General features: G+C 44.9%; 1 protein-coding gene across 6 annotated transcripts in view; it reads left to right on the top strand.

Annotated features, from left to right (window-relative positions):
* The window catches only part of TEX14 (testis expressed 14, intercellular bridge forming factor), a 2,253,432-nt gene that overhangs the window by 192,472 nt on the left and 2,040,276 nt on the right, over positions 1 to 20,684 (top strand). For all 6 annotated transcript variants that reach the window (XM_078679858.1, XM_078679856.1, XM_078679860.1 and 3 more), the window contains one exon: positions 10,310 to 10,446. In XM_078679858.1, the coding sequence (XP_078535984.1) occupies positions 10,314 to 10,446 (133 nt within the window). In that variant the 5' untranslated portion in view covers positions 10,310 to 10,313. The remainder of the gene's footprint in view (positions 1 to 10,309; positions 10,447 to 20,684) is intronic.

Raw genomic sequence — 20,684 nt, forward strand, 5'->3', positions numbered from 1 at the left:
TTGAGTTGTTTGTCCTATGTATATTAAGTCACATGGACAGAGAATTGCATAAACTACATTAGAACTGTTACAATTAGTAAGGTGTTGTCTTCGGAAAATGATCTGTTCAAACACGAAATCCTTTTCTTCAATTGTACTATCACAGACGCTGCATGAACCACATTTTACATGACCAGTTACTCGAGGGAGCCCCCATAAGTCTTCAAGAGTATTTCTGTTATTTGCCGATGGCAATACTGCTCTTACAAGATGCTCTTTAATGTTTTTAGACTTTTTAAAGGCGAATAAAGGGCGCTCGAGATTCAGAATGCCTACATTGATGGTATGCCAGTGCTTATTTATGCTTTTTTTGAGAGCATTTGAAATTGGAGAGAATGTGGTAACACATACAATGCGATTTTGTGTCTTTTTTCTTTGGGTTCAAGCAGTGTTTCCCTAGGGCAATACCAAGCCCTTTTGAGAGATCGTCGTATCAGTTTTTTAGGATAGCCTCTCACGGACAGTTTGTTAGTCAAGATGTTAGCTTCCCTAAAATGGTCTTCCTTATCAAAGCAGTTCCTTCGTAGACGAAGGAACTGCGAAAATGGAAGGGAATCGCGCAAAGCACGGGGTGATGACTCTGATAACTAAGTAATGTATTCCGTTCCGTTGGTTTGCGATAGAGGCTTGTGACCAACCTCCCATCGTTATGAATAATGTTTAAATCAAGGAAAGGAATTTCTTGTTTGTTAGTGGTTAAAGTGAATTGCAGGCCATTAGAGTTGTTATTAAGCCAATGCTGGAATTGTACCAGGAGATCAGTGGACTCGTGCCATATCAAAAAGATATCATCTATGTATCTCCTCCACAGTGAGAAACCACTGTGGAAGGGATTCACAGGCGAAAGAATGCGATGGCACTCCAAGTAGGACATATAAAGGATTGCCAAGTTGGGAGCAAAAATTGCTCCCATGGACGTACCTCTCACCTGTCCATAGAACTGATCATCGAATACAAAGAAATTCTTAGTAAGACAAATCTCGAGTAACGGCAATCTCGAGTGAGATACCACTGTGGAAGGGATTCAAAGGCAAAAGAATGCGATGGCACTCCAAGTAGGCCATATAAAGGATTGCCAAGTTTGGAGCAAAATTTGCTCCCATGGACGTACCTCTCACCTGTCCATAGAACTGATCATCGAATACAAACAAATTCTTAGTAAGACAAATCTCGAGTAACGGCAAAATAATTAAAGTCGGTACTGTATGTGGGCGTGGTCTAGTATCCAGAATTCGTTCCATAACTAACAGAGAATCTCTTTGAGGAATATTAGTATAAAGTGATTCCACATCTAAGGTACACAGTACCTCAGATGTGGGATCAAAGGGATAGTCCTCTATTAAATTGATCATACCCATGCTATCCCTTATATAGCATTGGGTTTTTGGCACAAATTCTTTGATAAAATGGTCGACATAGTGACCCAAGGGCTCAAGGACAGACCCACAGCCAGAAACTATGGGCCTGCCTGAAGGATTTTCAGTGTTTTTATGGACTTTCGGCAGTGTATAAAACACCGGCGTCCTAGGTGACTTAGTATTCAGAAAATCAAATTCTTTTTCGGAGAGAAATCCTGAGTCAATGCCTTCAGTTGTGACTTTCCTTATTAAGTCTTGAATCTCTCTAGTGGTATTAGACGGGAGTTTGCAGTAATGCGCATTGTTGTTTAGTTGGCGCAAAATCTCATTTTGGTATTTGTCCATTTCTTGCAGCACAATACCTCCGCCCTTATCGGCTGGCTTAATAATGACTGAATGGTTATTTTTTAGGTTTGCCAATGCTTGTTTTTCAGCCAGATAGATATTATAAGGAATGAATAATCTACTGTTCTCAATTTTTTCAAAGTCCTTCATTACAAGTTTCTCGAAAGTAATGATTTCGCCAGGTATCATACTTCCAGTAGGGGAAAACATGGAAGGAGGCCTGAAAGGAGTATTAGTGAATGGAGGATTAGAGGGATTCAACAGAAAAAAAGCTATGAAGTCTAATCTTCCTAAAAAACTCAACAGTTCAGTTTGAACTTCAAGGAAGTTAGGTCTGACAGTTGGAACAAAAGTGAGCCCTTTATTAAGAACCGATAGTTCATAAGGTGTTAGGGAATGTTTAGTTAAGTTAAAAATGGGCAAGACGGCAGTATCGGGTATGTCAGTATTGTTCACAGTGTTGAGTGAGTCAACATTCACCATTGGTAGTGTTGTCTGCGGGTGAATCGTTCTCCCGGTGGATTTGGCCATCGTTGTGTTTGTTTGCCTCTTCCCCTTTTGGGTTGTTCTGTCTGGCCTCGCTCTAAAAAAGGAGTTCTACGAGGAGTGTTTGCTCCGTTGCTGTTATCTGAATTGCCAGAAGATTCAGCAGAGCTATCAGAAAAGCCCACAATATTTCTTTTCTTATTAAAGCGCCCCCACGGGCGTTGAGTCTGAGGCCCACCGTAGGTTCTGTTGGTATAAAAATCCTCTGATAGATATGGGTGAGGGCACGCTCAAGTGAAAATTGTTTTATATCTTTTTTTACTTTGGTGGCTTTTTTGTTTGATTCAATTCTGTTGAATTCATCAACCGTCTTTTGGACTTCCTCAAGAATTTTTTTAATATCAGTAGTAGGGACTTGCTCTTTAATTTGTTTTTCCAAATCTTGAATTTCTATGGCCATTTTTTCAAGTTCTTCAGTAGCGATTTCTATTCCAAGCACCTTCCAGTGCCTGGAACATGTGGTGCTGATATGGCTGAACCCTGTGGTATATTTGGGTTATCTGTAAACACCTCAGGAATGTTGCGAACCTGTAGGCCCAATGGAATAATTTTCGTCCGTAAATACTCAGTGAGCAGTTTTATCATTAATTCTAGTCTTACAATTTTCTTTTTGCTCTTCTCTAGCTGTTCCCCTAGTGTGCTCTTCGTAGGAGGTGTAATATCTGTAATATCTGAGAAGAGCGAGGGTCCTGTCATAAGTTTTTGAATATAATCTTCCGAATACATGGGTGTATGATCAGACATAACGGAACAAAAGAAACATCAAATACAACACAATGTTGGGATAGGGAGTGGAATCCACTGGGAAAGAAGAAGTGGTAGAGGGGCAACAATTACGGCACGGTGGGCCTCAGACTCAACGCCCGTGGGGGCGCTTTAATAAGAAAAGAAATATTGTGGGCTTTTCTGATAGCTCTGCTGAATCTTCTGACAATTCAGATAACAGCAACGGAGCAATCACTCCTCGTAGAACTCCTTTTTTAGAGCGAGGCCAGACAGAACAACCCAAAAGGGGAAGAGGCAAACAAACACAACCATGGCCAAATCCACCGGGAGAACGATTCACCCGCAGACAACACTACCAATGGTGAATGTTGACTCACTCAACACTGTGAACAATGCTGACATACCCGATACTGCTGTCTTGCCCATTTTTAACTTAACTAAACATTCCCTAACACCTTATGAACTATCAGTTCCTAATAAAGTGCTCTCTTTTGTTCCAACTGTCAGACCTAACTTCCTTGAAGTTCAAACCGAACTGTTGAGATTTTTTAGGAAGATTAGACTTCATAGCTTTTTTCTGTTGAATCCCTCTAATCCTCCATTCACTAATACTCCTTTCAGGCCTCCTTCCATGTTTTCCCCTACTGGAAGTATGATACCTGGCGAAATCATTACTTTCGAGAAACTTGTAATGAAGGACTTTGAAAAAATTGAGAACAGTAGATTATTCATTCCTTATAATATCTCTCTGGCTGAAAAACAAGCATTGGCAGACCTAAAAAATAACCATTCAGTCATTATTAAGCCAGCCGATAAGGGCGGAGGTATTGTGCTGCAAGAAATAGACAAATACCAAAATGAGATTTTGCGCCAACTAAACAACAATGCGCATTACTGCAAACTCCCGTCTAATCCCACTAGAGAGATTCAAGACTTAATAAGGAAAGTCACAACTGAAGGCATTGAGTCTGGATTTCTCTCCGAAAAAGAATTTGATTTTCTGAACACTAAGTCACCTAGGACGCCGGTGTTTTATACACTGCCGAAAGTCCATAAAAACACTGAAAATCCTTCAGGCAGGCCCATAGTTTCTGGCTGTGGGTCTGTCCTTGAGCCCTTGGGTCACTATGTCGACCATTTTATCAAAGAATTTGTGCCAAAAACCCAATGCTATATAAGGGATAGCATGGGTATGATCAATTTAATAGAGGACTATCCCTTTGATCCCACATCTGAGGTACTGTGTACCTTAGATGTGGAATCACTTTATACTAATATTCCTCAAAGAGATTCTCTGTTAGTTATGGAACGAATTCTGGATACTAGACCACGCCCACATACAGTACCGACTTTAATTATTTTGCCGTTACTCGAGATTTGTCTTACTAAGAATTTCTTTGTATTCGATGATCAGTTCTATGGACAGGTGAGAGGTATGTCCATGGGAGCAATTTTTGCTCCCAACTTGGCAATCCTTTATATGGCCTACTTGGAGTGCCATCGCATTCTTTCGCCTGTGAATCCCTTCCACAGTGGTATCTCACTCGAGATTGCCGTTACTCGAGATTTGTCTTACTAAGAATTTCTTTGTATTCGATGATCAGTTCTATGGACAGGTGAGAGGTAGGTCCATGGGAGCAATTTTTGCTCCCAACTTGGCAATCCTTTATATGGCCTACTTGGAGTGCCATCGCATTCTTTCGCCTGTGAATCCCCTCCACAGTGGTATCTCACTGTGGAGGAGATACATAGATGATATCTTTTTGATATGGCACGAGTCCACTGATCTCCTGGTACAATTCCAGCATTGGCTTAATAACAACTCTAATGGCCTGCAATTCAATTTAACCACAAACAAACAAGAAATTTCTTTCCTTGATTTAAACATTATTCATAACGATGGGAGGTTGGTCACAAGCCTCTATCGCAAACCAACGGAACGGAATACATTACTTAGTTATCAGAGTCATCACCCCCGTGCTTTGCGTGATTCCCTTCCATTTTCGCAGTTCCTTCGTCTTCGAAGGAACTGCTTTCATAAGGAAGACTATTTTAGTGAAGCTAACGTCGTGACTAACAAATTGTCCGTGAGAGGCTATCCTAAAAAACTGATACGACGATCTCTCAAAAGGGCTTGGTATTGCCCTAGGGAAACACTGCTTGAACCCAAAGAAAAAAAGACACAAAATCGCATTGTATGTGTTACCACATTCTCTCCAATTTCAAATGCTCAAAAAAAAAGCATAAATAAGCACTGGCATACCATCAATGTAGGCATTCTGAATCACAAGCGCCCTTTATTCGCCTTTAAAAAGTCTAAAAACATTAAAGAGCATCTTGTAAGAGCAGTATTGCCATCGGCAAATAACAGAAATACTCTTGAAGACTTATGGCGGCTCCCTCGAGTAACTGGGCATGTAAAATGTGGTTCATGCAGCGTCTGTGATAGTACAATTGAAGGAAAGGATTTCGTGTTTGAACAGATCATTTTCCGAAGACAACACCTTACTAATTGTAACAGTTCTAATGTAGTTTATGCAATTCTCTGTCCATGTGACTTAATATACATAGGACAAACAACTCAAAAAGCTAGACTACGAATTGGACAACACAAGAGTAGAATTCGGTGCAGGACACCTAATGCACCTCTTGTGGACCACTTTGTTGAAAAGAACCACAGTGAATCTGAACTAAAATGGACAATGATCGATGCCATAAAAAGCCCTCCAAGAGGAGGCGACTTGGGTGCCCTGCTTAACAAAGAGGAACTTAAGTGGATCCTGAGAACTAAAAGTATCCATACTGGGCTGACTCGCATGGAGGATTGGACCTCTTTGTTATAAGGACAATTGGTTGGATCCATTGGATGATTCTACTGGATGTACACTCTGGAATATGGCTCCTGATACACTTCTGAATTTCTGACTGTCGAAACGGAAAATTGTATGGAATCTGTTCAGATCTTGAATAACACTTGCTCACCCCCTGTGGATTGAGCCCTGCATTGTTGGAATTCGCAATAATCTCTATATGCGTTTATGACGGATATGCATAACAACTGTATAATATTGCTTTTTACTTGGGATTGTTTATGATTGCTTTTTTCGGAAAATAACTCTGGATTTACTGTTTGTGTATTGTGAAATGCCAATTCATGTGCCAAAAAGTTTCCTGCTATCCTCCTGTTGATGGATGCAAATTTTTAATATGCACTCATGTTACACTTATTTCACACTATCCATCTTGAATACGCTATTAACTGTCCCTTTTCTGTTTCTTTGGTCTAATCACTACTATCCACTCCAATATGGCCGCCTTTTTTGAAAAGACTGAAATAGTTTCTCTGTTTCAATATGACTCTGATTGGAACAACGATTTTCAGCATTGCTGTTCTTAAGGGCCACTAAATTCTGGCACACATTTGTTTCGTTTCTTTCTATTCATTATCCCCTCCTTTTACGATGTTATAAAAGCATCTTATAAGATGGCCGCGCTTTTACGCTACTACTTTTGCGTGTCCATTAGTCACATGACCGCGGATCACGGATATGTTTTTTTTATAAAAAACTAGCTCTCCCACTAGCGGTCATGAAACGAGCATTCACTCGATCGCCTTACAGACCCCCCATTGCTACGGACTTCTGTAACACTGCCGGTAAGCTTCAGGAGTCTTTAGCTGGTTGTCGACCTTTCAGTTCGATACATATCACGTTTCTCGGAAATAGACCACTTAGCACTTGCTTTATTTACTTTGCCAGGTATCTTCATTGCTTATGACCGGCCACTGACCGGAATATGGGTAAGCGCATTCATTATAGATGCTTCTTTCCCTTCCCTTTAGTTTCAGACCGTTTATTGGTAGCCCGCACTTTTTGAATTTTAGGACCTGTTCCCCAAATTTGGAACAGTGAATTGGTAAGCCTCATGAAACTATTATGTTTACACTCATACTAATTGTAAAATTGGGATTTAATTACCCCCTATTTTCTCAAAATTAGGACCATATATATGAAATAAGCTTCTGGGTCCCACCTTTTGTCACTTAGACGACCCTGTCCCCTTGCTTAAACATCGAGGTAAGCCCTTTCGAATTTTGAGTAGAATGGCACTTTAAGGGCGATCACGGCTATTTCTTTATACATTTCTCCTTTTCACCGATTCATGTCTATTTTGTTTCAAGACTTTCGGCAAACGGTATTTCCTCTTAGCACCTTTAACATTTCATTCCAGTACCATTCTTCTTACACAGCGTATTTGCTGCACTATCTTTCTGGTTACAGCATGCACCTCAGAAGGTTTCATGGTATTTCGTGATTATTTTTCAGGCTCACTTTGGTCTTGCACGCGCTCGAACTCTCCTTTGTAGCTATGTCAGACTTTTTAAATGTAATATATGATTATGATTTACTCTAACATGTTTATTGTTCTCCCTCTTTTTCCCCCCTTGCATTCTTTATTTTGGAATGTTGTGTTTATGTAATGGTTTTTCCCCCCTTTCATTCTTATTTTTGAATGTTCTGTTGTTGTAATGTAATTTATATTCTGTTTTTGTACTTCTATGTTGGGCAACTAATATTTTAGGCATGCATTTATAAGTCCTGATGATGATCTTAAATTTAAAAGGATCAAAACGTCGTCGACATTTTACACTTGATGATTGATATAATGTACTGGAAAGATCACAAAAAAGTGTATTTTTTATATTATTGTCTGTTATAACTGTGAAATACTTACAGACTGCCCTTCTTTGCCTTTGTATGTATGTCATTTGGTTTTGTATATGTGATAGCTGGACACAGGTAAATTGCTCTACTACTTTTGATATATATTACCATTTATGCTATTAAACTACTGTCCGGCTGGACAGCAACATATAGATTTCAATTTTGTTCTATATTCACTTGGATTGTCCTATCCTTGCTAATGTTTGGGATCATGCATTGGATGGCCGGCAGTCAGCAGCGTTTATTCTCCGCTCCGCTCTGGACATCTTTGAGGTGCTGGGCCAGAACATGGCTTCCTCAGTCGCCCTCTGTCACCATGCTTGGCTTCGGAACGGCGTGTTTCCTTAAAATGTGTGGGAGCAATTGATTGATTTTCTGTTTGATGGTAACTTGTTATTCCATACCCCGGCTGACTCCGCCGTCCAACGGTTCCTGGCAGGCTCCTTCGTCCTCCTCCGCCTTATCTTCCTCCTACCCCTCCTCAGTAATTGCTGAGTTGAGCTGGTTCTGGATCTTCTTTTGGGCCGGTTGCCCTTGCAGTGGAGTGTGTTTTATAGCCATTCGAGTTCCACTTGCTGGGACTATGGCGCTGTTGGCTGCTGGACGGCCTTTTGTTGCCTGTGTGTGTGTTCTTGCTGGAGTTGTCTACACAGACTTTGTCCTGAGATTAAGCCTTCTGTTTTATCTTGGGCTACTTGCAGGCTCTTTTGTATTTTCCTCTGCTGCAGAAGTTTCTTCCTAAGAGGGTTCCCAGTTCTTGGGACTTAACGTACCCTATGTGGCGTAGTGGTAGCTGGTATATAGCTTAAGCTCTTCTAGGGTGTTCTGGTTGCCTTTGGGCCTCTTTTCTCCATGGCGTTTAAGTATGTTACGGATGCTTCTTTAGGTCATGTGCGGACCCCTCATGGTGTGTCCAGGCATTTACTTGCATTCATGCTCCAGTCCTGGAGGCTGGGCTGGTTCTGTGTTCTGCCTTGTCAGGTGTAGCCTGCATGGTCCCCCGGGGGCCCCGTGCTGTTTCTCCTGCTTCCAGCGGCTTATTACTGCTGGCGACGCTCTGGTTTGTTGCCTTCCGTCTATGGTGGGCTCGCCTTCTTTCCCCTCCTTTTCTTGGGCCCTCTAGGCTTTTCATCTTCTTCATCCTTACTGGGTGGAAGCTCTGTTGCCTTGTAGGAGCGTGGGGTGCTTTGGCCTCCCTGGCCTGGCCCTTGGTTCCTTTGTTGAGTGAACGGGCTTCTTCTTCTTTCTTTTCACCACACCCCTCTTGGGGTCAGTGGTTTTCTGCTTGTGGGTTTCCTCCCTTGCCTGGGAGGATGGGGCTCTTCGCCCTGTCCCTTGGACTAGTCCCCTGTGGGACCCTCTGCTATGTCCAGGCTGGTGGGGTCCTTCGCAGACCCCCCTTCCCCATGGGTATGGCTAGGGTATCTATTCTACGTTAAGGAATCTGCAGCTAGTAGTCTCTATCAGATGTACGAGTTATTTACCTTCTGTAACGATGTTTCTGGTAGAGACGATTCTAGCTGCAGATTCCTTCATGGCCTGCCCTTCCTACCCATTCTGCGAGGACCTTTGGCTTGGTCTTCCGCACTTGCCTCCCGGGGTGGCTATTTCTTTAGTGGATGCATTCTTTGCCCCTTTGGCAGGTTGATTGCCTTGTTCTTTACCTCCGCTTTGACACTTGGAGGATGGGTCTTAGGGTATTCCTATGCCCCCCTGCCCTGGGTGCTCTGGGATTGGGGCTTGCCTTCCTCTCGTTCCTCTTTGTTCTAAGGTCCTGGCCCTCTGCTACCCCTTCGGTTGGGGTTACCTGGCTGGGGCTTGCCCTTTTTTCCTTGGGGGATTGTTGCACCCTGGGTTAGGGTTGTCTTGGGGGGTTGTCGTTCCCTGTTTGTCTTAGAACTGGTTCCCCTTCGCTGTTCTTGGTTGGGTTACCATCCTACTACAGGTTGTTATTACATTTAGCCTGTGTTCCCTATTCAGGGGGGGGCTGTTTATATGGTGGTAGGGTGGCGGTTCAGGGCTGTGCTTTTTCTTTATTCTTTTTCTTTCCCTGCCTTTTTGGACGGCAGTGTCCGGCACTGCCCCTTGGGATGTTGTTCCTCACCATCCCTTTTTTCCAATGTTCTGCTATTTGCACACTGTTCCCAGGTCCCACAGTTTGTCTGGTGGCTCCGCGTTGTGGTGCGGAAAAGTTATCTGAAGAAAACTGACATAGGTGTGCCGGGGTGAGACTTACGTGACCTCACTGATGTCACGTACGCGGACGACGCCTGGGCAGAGTTGCGTGATGCCGCACCCCCCCGGCGTGCAGGGATGCTGTGGCAAAAAGTTTCCGGATCCAGTCTCACGCCTGGGGATAATTCTACGTTAAGAAATCTACGGCTAGAATCGTCTCTACCAGATACATCGTTACCGAAGGTAAGTAACTCGTACATTAAGATAAAAGATTCAATTTTTTCTTGGGTTTCAATGATTGGGATCACATTTGCATTGTAGATTTCCACCAGAACATACACAAAGATGCTGTTTTCCGTGTTTGTGGCTGGAGCCTTATGTTTCTTTGTTCTTCAGTAGGATGTCGCGTGTCCCTATTCCAATACCTTGTCCTGTTGAGCTGGGCTCAGTTGAGAACAACTGCATTGAAGCTCAACTGTATGAATATGTAACACAAGGAAATCACATTAAAGTGAAGAAGATACTTAGAAAAGGTGAGTGAATCTTTTTTAAATCATTTTCTAGAGTTCATTTCGACTGCAGTGATGTACCAGTTTTTCAAGTTGATGGAATTTCAGATTTCGATAGCGATTATTTGCTAAAGTAACAGTCTCAATGACCATATTTATAGCGTATGTGATTCTTATACTTTCTCTTTACTCACAGTTGAAGGGATATGTCCTTAAAACATAAGTTGTATCTCCTGTGTCAAAAACTATGATACAGTGACAGTTCTCTGAGAGGGGCCTGACTTATGATTTGGCTTTTTTACATGAATGTATAACTGATTTCACTCTAGTGATACCGGCAGCTATTATTAAACTTTAAAGTAATGCCCCTTGCACTTTTTCACATTTCCGTATTGATTTTCCCCAGTTGTGCATTTAGGGAAGTTCCCAAGACCTACTTATGAATTTGTGTTCAGGGTTGTGCTGCATTTGCTCTCTTTCATCTGTACTTTTTTTATTTAACTTAATTAGATACATTTTGTTTTCATCCGGTCATATGTAAAAAGAGACATACCTACAGGTATTTGTCAATAAACTTAGTCCTTGCTTCAGGCAGAGACTTAAATATAAGGAATATGGGACTTGAGCAGTCATTGTTGTACTGCATATTACCTGTAAACGTTGTGTCCGTCCATTCACACCCCTGGCTTTCCAACGATGACTAAAACGCAATGTTGGAAATGGAATTAAATTACTCTGAAGTCACCATTGTGCTAAAGGGCTGAGGAACAAGATAAGGGTATATGTGGGAGTAAAGCAAATAAGTATTATTAACAGACAGCTGATACACTGCCTGGGTAAAATTTACTTATTGATCCTATTGTGCCAAGAAATCTGTGTTGGACATCATCATTCTGAAGATCACTTTGTGGACCTTATTTTTAGCACCTGTGTGCTTAAGTACCTTTCTGGCTTTCCACTACCGCTGGACTTAAGTATCTTTCTGATGTTGTTAACATTATTTCCTCTTGGGTGACCATTGCATTGATTTCCCTATTCCCCCATCCTTCATTCTTGACTCATCCTATTTCCAGTACTAACATTTTCTCCAGAAATTGGGCCAATGTGAGCTCCGCATCTATAAGGAAAAGACTTCCTTAATCTTTTTTTGCTCAGACGCCTCCTGGACAAATTATACCTATTCTTTCAAACACAGGTTTCTGTCTTGATGAAAGTGTTAGCTTCTGCAAAGTTCAAACACAGGATCCCCCACTGCATACCGGCCAATACTTCTCTTCTGTCCTCGCATGTCATCAGCCAAAGCCCCCGAGAGAGAAGGGAGTAAGCACAAGTCTTTATTCCTGTGATGGTCATTAATCCACACTTAAGCCCTGGACCAAATCCAAGAGGCTGCTAATTTATTTAGCAAGTCTCTCCAAATGAACTTTACTTTGCCTATACTATTGCACTTGTTCATTTCCTAGTACTGATGTTGCATACCACTGAATGACTTGGTTAAGAATTCAAAGCATACTCAATCCCATTAGCCCACCAAATTTCCCTTATTCCAACTGCCACCAAGGTTGTGGAAGTCTGTATTTTTTCCTCTAAGATCTAAGAGGTTTTCTTGAGTGAAAATCCCTTCTTGATGCCTTTTAGGTGGGCTTCAGGTCGAACAAAGTCAATCTTTGTGGCAGTCCTAGATGGTCTCAGAATAGTGGACAGTTGTGGCGGTGCCAGCATGATGATTCTTTAAGGCTGTACTGGTTGGGCTTTACATTGTCAGCAATGCTAATTTAGTGAGTAATCGAGAAATTTTGGCCCATATGGTTCTGACCTCTGTGGTGGGGTCCATATGTTTTACTTCTCCCATATTATCTTGCTTCCACCTTTTACCTCTGTCTCCAGGACATTTGTCTGCATTATCACTGCATTCAAAGTCTGTGGTGAGCCGTTTGCCTAGCTGATTCAGTCCTGCAGCTTTTACTTTTACATCTATGCTGATGACGCTCAGATTCTGCTCCGGATAGATAGTATCCAGGGTGCCACATAAACGTAATCCTCCTTTGAATAGTGAAGACAGAGACGACATGGCTGACACTAAGAAGAGACAAGGCAGATCATTATTATTGGTTCCACTTTTCCATCCCTTGAGCTATAGGCTTATCCCTCACTTGGGAAGTTGGTTAAGAACAGGTATATCAGGTAAGATTCAGGCCACTCCACTGGCTCTCAGTTCTTAGTAGTATTATCTGCCTTGCCTCAATCTCACAAGGCTATCACCAGCAAGTACAGCTCTAGACTGAACTACTCTAATTAAGTTTAGAGCTGCCCATGTAGCGGCTTCACAGACTTCAGTTAGTCCAGAATATGGCAGCCCATCTGGTCTATGGTGTCAGGAATTTCAAATCTGACCAGATGTTATCGTCTCCACATGCCTACCCACACACCTCTCACCCCCAGCACGCTCCAGAAACTCTCCACTTTTATTCAGGCATGCCAATAGAAGATATATTTCTGTCTTCCCTTTCCCAAGCAACTGGGAGAAATGTACGGCCTGTAGGAGTAATCTGTTACCACTCGCCCTAGAAGGCCTAGTAGAAATTCCTTGTTGTGTTATGTCATGTTAAATGTCATTAATGTAGTTTATATCGTCCATGGTGTCTCTTGGTTCTAGGAACAGAGGTACTAAAGTTACATGTAGTGAATAGAGGAGGTTTCAACCATTACTTGTAAAGAAACATCAATAATGTCCTAAAACAAATGAGTAGTGGTATACTTCTCCAATTGAGAGGAAGATCAATTTCCAGAGCAGAAGACAAAATTGAAAAAGTATGAGCACCAAGTGTGGCATTATTTTTAAATGTGGAATTTTTACAGACATGAAGCACAAGGATCTTTGAGGTCATGATGCATAAAACACTACATGGTACCAGTCCAAGTTATCTGAGAAAAACAATTCTTTGGTACACCCCCAGAAGAACTCTTCGTTCATCTTCCTCTAAATAGGTGGTGCTACCCACAATCAGGAAATCTTCCTGGGTTGGAAGAAGCCTTACCGTTGCTACTTCGAAATTGTGGAACAAATTGCCTTGGTACCTCAAGTCCCAGCTTACTCCACTGCAATTCACAAAACAGCTTAAAATATGTTTTTTTTCTTATTATCTGCCACTTTAGTTGACATCTAAATCATCTTGTATCGTTGGCCTCTTTTTCACATTGGAATCAACAAGTAGATGCCAGTGCCAAGAGGACCTTGGGCATTCGAGCGCTCTATAAGATTATATCAATATATTTTTGCATATATTTAGTTACATAGGATTGAACAGAGCCTGGGAATTTCTCATAAAGGGGATAACGTACGAAACTGAGTGTCTTAAAAAAGGAAGAAGCAAAACGACCGGTGACTGATCCTGGAAGCTCTTTTGCCAGAAGTACGTTGGTTGAAGGAACACAGGGAGAGAATAGCAGAGAGTGGAGCGCAGTGAGTGGAGAGAGCTCATTACCTGCACCCGGAACCAGGATGGGAGGCAGTGGATAAGGAGCCAGAGGTGAGGGCAAGGCGTGACCGAATGTGGGGGGCATAGCAACTCCACGCAGAGTGTGACCCCGAGCCCCCGCGGAAGCGGTCCAGCCAGGTCTGGGCGCAGCTTGTGGGACAACCCGGCGGCTTCCGCTTGGTCCTCACCGCCATTACTCGCACTGCCCCCTCACTTTCTGCCTTAACATTTCTAGCAGCCCCGTCCCTGAAGCAGCGGGGGAATGTACAACTGGCCGCAAGGGACAGCCTGGCAGCTCCCGCTCGACCCCCCGCCATTACTCTCACCGCCATTACTTTCCCACCTCATCCATTCCAGCAGTCCATCCTCAAAGCAGCTCAGAGAGTAGACGGCCTGCTGCAACATGGCTTGTGGGACGGCACGGTCCTCACTTGGCACATAACTTGCGGTCTCAGCCGCAATTCCGCCACTGCTGGCCGTCACTCCACCCCACGTTCCATGAGCTCCAGTAGCCCCATCCCAGAAACAATCCGGGAACGTACGCCGAAAGTTGACTGCTGCTCGCGCCTACTGCTACTGTGCTGATCCTAGCCGTCAAAGTTGGGACCCGGCGAAGGGGCCCAGCCCAGTCGCCCAGCAGAGTCAGAAAACAGCGCCAATAGGGTATCAACAGGAGGTGCCCGAACGCGATGGCAGTAGCAGCCGTATGCGGATTGAGAGCTCGAGGGCCCCCGCAGAAGCGGCACAGCTCAGTTTGGGAGCAGCTTGCGGTGGACCTGTGAACTCCTGCTCTGCCCCCCTTCTTCCCCCTCAAGCTTTTCTTGGTCGGCCAGCAGACCTGCAACGTACAGAAAATGCTAAGCCCTCAGAGGCCAACTGGAATTTAATCACCTAGCCAGCAAGAGGCGGTATGGCAGCGCCAGGAGGAAGCAAGATAAGCTCATGTGTCGCAGTATCGTAGTACAACAGCTCCATTCCGCCAACTGGAATTCTTGAAGGACCGAGGGGATCTTCCTGCAGCACATCATGGTAAACAAGAGAAACCTGGTTCGAAAAAAGCAGGTCTACCCCTTAGATGTCTGCTCCACCTCACGAGACTGCCTCACAGGACCTCTGTGTGGTGACCATCACAAGCCCTGTGTTTGACCTCTGGGACTAAGGGGGCTACATGCTCAAGCAGCTAGACACTATTGGGTCTACACCAATACTAACTAAGTGCAACTAGAGGAAACCTATGGGGGTCAATAGCACGATCTTGAAAAAAATCTCAGTTTGAAACTCCGAAACTTTTCCCCCATGGCCGAATCCAAGGATACTTCCTAAAAATCCCACAAAAGGCCCCTTCCTCCCCCCTTCCAGATATTTCAACGGCTCTAACGAGTAAAACAGGTGGTCCTTATCTTCACACATGGCAGCCTCTGAGAATACAAGCATAACGGAACAAATTCAGGCAATCAAATTCCTACCCTGGACTACACCAAGACCCTCAGCCCAAATATGTGCCTTCTTTTTTAAACAAACAACTGCCTTAATTCATGAGATCAATTCAGGGGGAAATTTTCCACTGCCTTCAACTTTTCTCTCAACCCCGGAAACTCAAGCACAAGGTAAGATTATAATTAGCACTGAGCGTCCAACCTTTCAGTTGCCTCCTAAGAAATCCAGGAGATGCAGCATATCTGAACACGAGCATGGCAGTTTATCAGACCAATTCCTAGCCACACTAGAAGCACAAATTGAAGCCCAAGTGGAAGTATCCCTGGTGCAAACACCTGTATTTAAGATGGAGCACAGACTTAATTGCCCCAGTATTGGAACTTTCATAGATTCCCATAGCTTGTATCATTCCCCGTCGTCGGAATGGGAGTCTCGGTAACAAAAATAACATAGCAGTAGGTACAAAAGAGAAAGAAAAAGGCCTAGGCCTCATTCCCTTTTGTAGCACATCCACCTCTTTTTGTAAAAGAGACCAAAACTAAGTATCAGCCAATCTGAAGAGCCTCACCCCATAGAGCCCTCCTGAAGGAACCTCAGAGCCTCATATTTTCTACCGCATGTTGTGTTTAGGGGGTCTCCTTTGAGCTCTGCTCATTTTCTACTCTTTTGAGAGATTTTCTTCAACTTTTTTCTTCAGGATTGTTTAGAGTTTCTTCTGAAATGTCTGACAAAGAAAAGAACGCCCTTTTCAAGTCATGTTCCACCTGTGTCAAGAAAAGGTTATATGTGGAGGACAGGCATAAGGACTCTATATATTGCCTGTATCCTGATCATAAGTCTGCGGACTGCAAGATCTGCCGCACCTTCTCTACAAAGACCCTCCGGGACCGTGAGGGTCGCCTCCTCACTTGGCTCCAAAAATTGAAGTCCAGAAAAGAGCCTGTGTCAAGTGACAGTGAGGATTCTTCTTCAGCTACATCATCCAGAAGGTCATTCAAAAGGGGTAGTGGTTCCGCTGCACCTTCTGTGGAGCGTCCAGTTAAGGCCTCAAAAAAGACCCCCCATGAGTCTGAGCGCCAAAGTCCTGTCAAATCTCCTCACCACGGTGTAAAGGAGAGGGAGGGACCATCTACCCCTTCAGCAGTGGTGGAGACTGCTTCAATGTTCAAAAGACCGTCTTCTCAGTCTTCTGAGAAGTCTGGGAAAAGGTCCAAGTCGTCGACGACACAGCAGAAGACTACATCGACGAAGGCGTCTAAATCTAAGGTGACTAAAGTGGGGCATTCGACGGGCTCGTCGACGGCACAATCGTTGTCGACAGGATCGTCGACGACGGTGACGACGACGTCAACGAGGATGTCGACGAGAATTTTGGTGATAGCAGCGATGACGAGAATTTCGTCGACGATGGTGATTACGACGACGACGACCATGGCGACGACGACGGCAGGAGTGTCGACGGGTTCGTAGACGACGGTGTCGACGATGCCCATCTCGTCGTCGGCAGTGGCTCTTCCATCGATGACGTCGACGATGGTTATACCTTCACCTTCTCTGTCGTCCACGATACCATCGACGATGCAATCGTCGAGGAAGAGGATAACTATTTCCTTGAAAGGGATAACTCCGGACATGATGTCTCCAAGGAGGGTTACCCCCCTTGCCTCCCGCTTTGTTACTGGAAGAAGAAGAGGAAGATTCTGACGAAGAGGATCAGGACTCTTTTGGGTATGCCCACAGGCCATCTCAGCTGCTGATTAAAAATCAGGACGCTGATTCTGAGGGCGAGTTTCTTCATGAATGTACTTACCAACATTCGTACCAACGTCAAGAATCCGCAGGCCAAGAAATGGGGTCTGTTCCTTCCTCACTTTTGGCCGATCTCCATAGTATGCTGCAGGACTATAAAAACAGGTCCTCTCAAGTTAGGACTCAAGCAGAGTCTGTCCCGGTAGTTCAAACTACGACTTCTCCTACAACTCCATTGATGATTTCTCCAGTGTTGCCAACTCAGGTGCTCTCTCAGCCTCCAACACCTGCTTTGAATATTCCTTCAACACTACCGGACGCACAGGATGATTCCTTGGATGAGGATCAGAATATTGATAACAGGCCTAATCAAGGCTTAGAATGGGATGAGTATGTGATCCCGGATCCCGCATCGCCTAACCCAGATCCGGTAGATTCTCCCCCAGCGGCTGTCGGGGTTTCCATAAGCTGATGGAAAGAGCATCAAGCCGGTTCAAGCTGCCTATGCCTTCCGTACAGACGGAGTGTTTTCTCTATGACTTTAAAGAGCCCTATAGGAAGGTTACCCGATCTATACCCATTGTGCAGCATGTATGGGATGAGGGTCTTAAGGCTATGAAAAAGCCGGCTACTGTTATTCCAGTCCTACCACGCCTGGAAAAGAAATATAAGGCGCCTGAAGATGGTCCAGCGTCCTTGGCTGGACAACCTAAACCGGACTCTGTGATATCACAGGCGGCACAGAGGAAGTTCCGCAACCCTTCGGCACCCCTTACAACTCCTCCTGATAAGGAGGGCAGGCGTCTTGATAACGCTGGGAAGAGGTTCTCGTCAATGGCTAGCCTTCTGGAGGAGTGTGGCTCAATGGTTAGAGCGGCAGACCCTGATGCAGAGTTCTGGCCCGGGACCAGGGTTCAATTCCCGCCTCGGTGGGTCTTGGGCTCAATTTCCTCGGAACTGACAATTCTCGCCTCGGTGCCTATTCTAATCATGGGCCCCACGCTGCAACTCTGGGCAATAGCTTGCTTAACCTCCACACCGGCCCCAACAGCGCTAGGATGCCTGGCTTCACCCTGGAGGTGCCCAGGAGTGGACACTTCACAGGGAAAGCTAGGAAGGGTTCCACAGCGGTATGAGTAATAGCGCCAGGAAACCGCTTGGTGACACTGCGCTCTACAAATACCTTGACATTTACATTTACATTTACATTCTGGTGCGAGCGGCGCATGCTCTTGTGATATTGGGCAGATATGATCGCCAATTGTGGTGTGACCTTTCACCTTATTTGGAACAACTTCCACAGGAGGCAAAAGGTGAGGCCAAGCAAATTCTGCAAGAAGGGGAAGCGACGTCGGCTGAGGTGATAGATTGTGCCATGGACATCACCACTACAGCTTTTAGATCTTTGGCTGGAGCTGCAGTACTTCGTCGCCAGGGATGGCTCAGAGCGACGTGGTTCAGGCCAGAGATCCAGAATAAGATCTTGGACCTCCACTTCGACGGAGAGGCATTATTCGGAAAACACATAGATGATGCCCTCCAAGAGATAAAAAAGGATACAAAGACGGCATGGTCTCTTGGTACGCTTCAGTACCAGAAAGCTCCTTTCAGGGGTGCCAGAGGCAGGAGTACCACGTCATACAGAGGCTCATACCAGCAGCAAAGGTACTCGTCATATGGATCAACGTCGCAACAGTATCATCAGCCATATCATCAAAAACAAGGTCAAGCCTCGACTTTCTCTAGATCGAATACCAGTGGGAAACAGAACCGCCAGGGACGTGATACGTCCAAGAGGCAATAGCGGCGTCAATGACAACATCTGTAGGAGGCAGGGTGTCACAATACCTTCGCAACTGGTCTCAGATAACATCAGACCGTTGGGTGCTCAACATAATTCGAAATGGCCATACCTTGGAATTCACTCAAACCCCACCTTCCAAGCCCCCTGCTGACATTCCATCAAAACATCTGCGTCACTTGCAGCTCGAAGTTCATCGGATGGTCCTGAAGGGAGCGGTGGAGCTGGTTCCCTTATCTCAAGGAGGGAAAGGATTCTATTCCAGGTTCTTCCTGGCGAAGAAGACGCTGGAGAAATGGCGCCCTATTTTAGACCTCAGGGAGCTAAACACCTATCTCATTTCCCTATCCTTTCGGATGGTTTCCCTTCAGGATATATTACGTCTCGTCAATCCGGGGGATTTCATGGCCACTCGATCTCGAAGATGCGTATTTTCACATACCCATTCACCCTGCACATAGGAGGTTTCTACGATTTACAGTAGCCAAGAGCCACTTTCAATTCAGGGTTTTACCCTTCGGACTTCGCTCTGCCCCAAGAATCTTTACCAAGGTGCTGGTACTGGTTGCAACTTTCCTGCGGAAACATCACTTTCAGGTCTTCCCATACCTGGACGATTGGTTGCTGAAGGCCCCGTCCAGGGAGGCTGTGAGGGAAGCAGTCAACGCATGTACGAACCTATTCCAGAATTTGGGTCTTACTCTCAACAAGGAAAAATCATCTCTGATTCCGTCCAGGACAGCGCGTTTCCTAGGGGCCATCTTGGACTCAAATCTCAGCAAGGCTCTCCCGTCCTTAGAAAGGCAGGAAAAGCTGTGAACCATGGCGCTGCTCTTGAGAAGAAGAAGGTGTCTTTCAGTATGCCGTTACAAATCCCTTCTGGGGGTGATCTCCTCATGCATCCCTCTAATCCCTCACTGCAGATTGCGGATGCAGCCTCTTCAAGAGCAGCTAGACAAACAGTGGAGGCAGGTTCACGGCTCATTCGACGACAAGGTGACGATTACTTTCTCAATAAAAAGAGCGGCCTTGTGGTGGACAAAACAGGAAAACCTTTTCCAAGGTCTATCCTTCGTAGGCAATCCGTCTCCTCAAGTTGTGACAACGGATGCATCACTGGACGGCTGGGGTGCGGTGTGGTGCTTCAGGACCTTCATGTCAGCGGGCATTGGTTGCCCCAGCACCGTCTTCTTCACATCAACCTCCTAGAACTCAGCGCTATCAGGCTAGCACTTCAAGCATTTCTTCCTCGACTGCAGGGGTCAGAGGTTCTCATCAGAACAGACAACACCACGGCCATGGACTACATAAACAAGGAAGGGGGGTACCAGGTCTCTTCCGTTGTCTCAGGAGGCCCAGAAGATTTGGGACTGGGCTATTCTTCACGGAATGTCACTGCAGGCAGAACATCTACCAGGAGTCCTAAACGAAAAGGCAGACAGACTCAGCAGGCTATCGTTAGTCAGTCACGAATGGGAACTGAACCAAGTGGTCTTGGAAGAGATTTTTCAACGGTGGGGCAAACCCTCAATAGATCTATTTGCCACCCCGACCAACAAGAAATGCCAGTCTTACGCAAGTAGGCTTTACCATCGAGGGTCATTAGGTAATGCGTTTCGATAGTTTGGGCAAGAGCATTTGTGTACACTTTTCCCCCCATTCCAATGATCCCGAGGCTTATCAGGAAGATCAAAACGGAACCGTGCAAGATGATCTTAATAGCTCCTGCTTGGCCGAGACAGTTCTGGTTCACAGAAATTCACCTGTCTCTCGTCCCTCCTCTTTCTTTGTGGACG

Source organism: Lissotriton helveticus, chromosome 3_1 (genome assembly GCF_964261635.1).
Source record: "Lissotriton helveticus chromosome 3_1, aLisHel1.1, whole genome shotgun sequence".
NCBI classification, from domain to species: domain Eukaryota; kingdom Metazoa; phylum Chordata; class Amphibia; order Caudata; family Salamandridae; genus Lissotriton; species Lissotriton helveticus.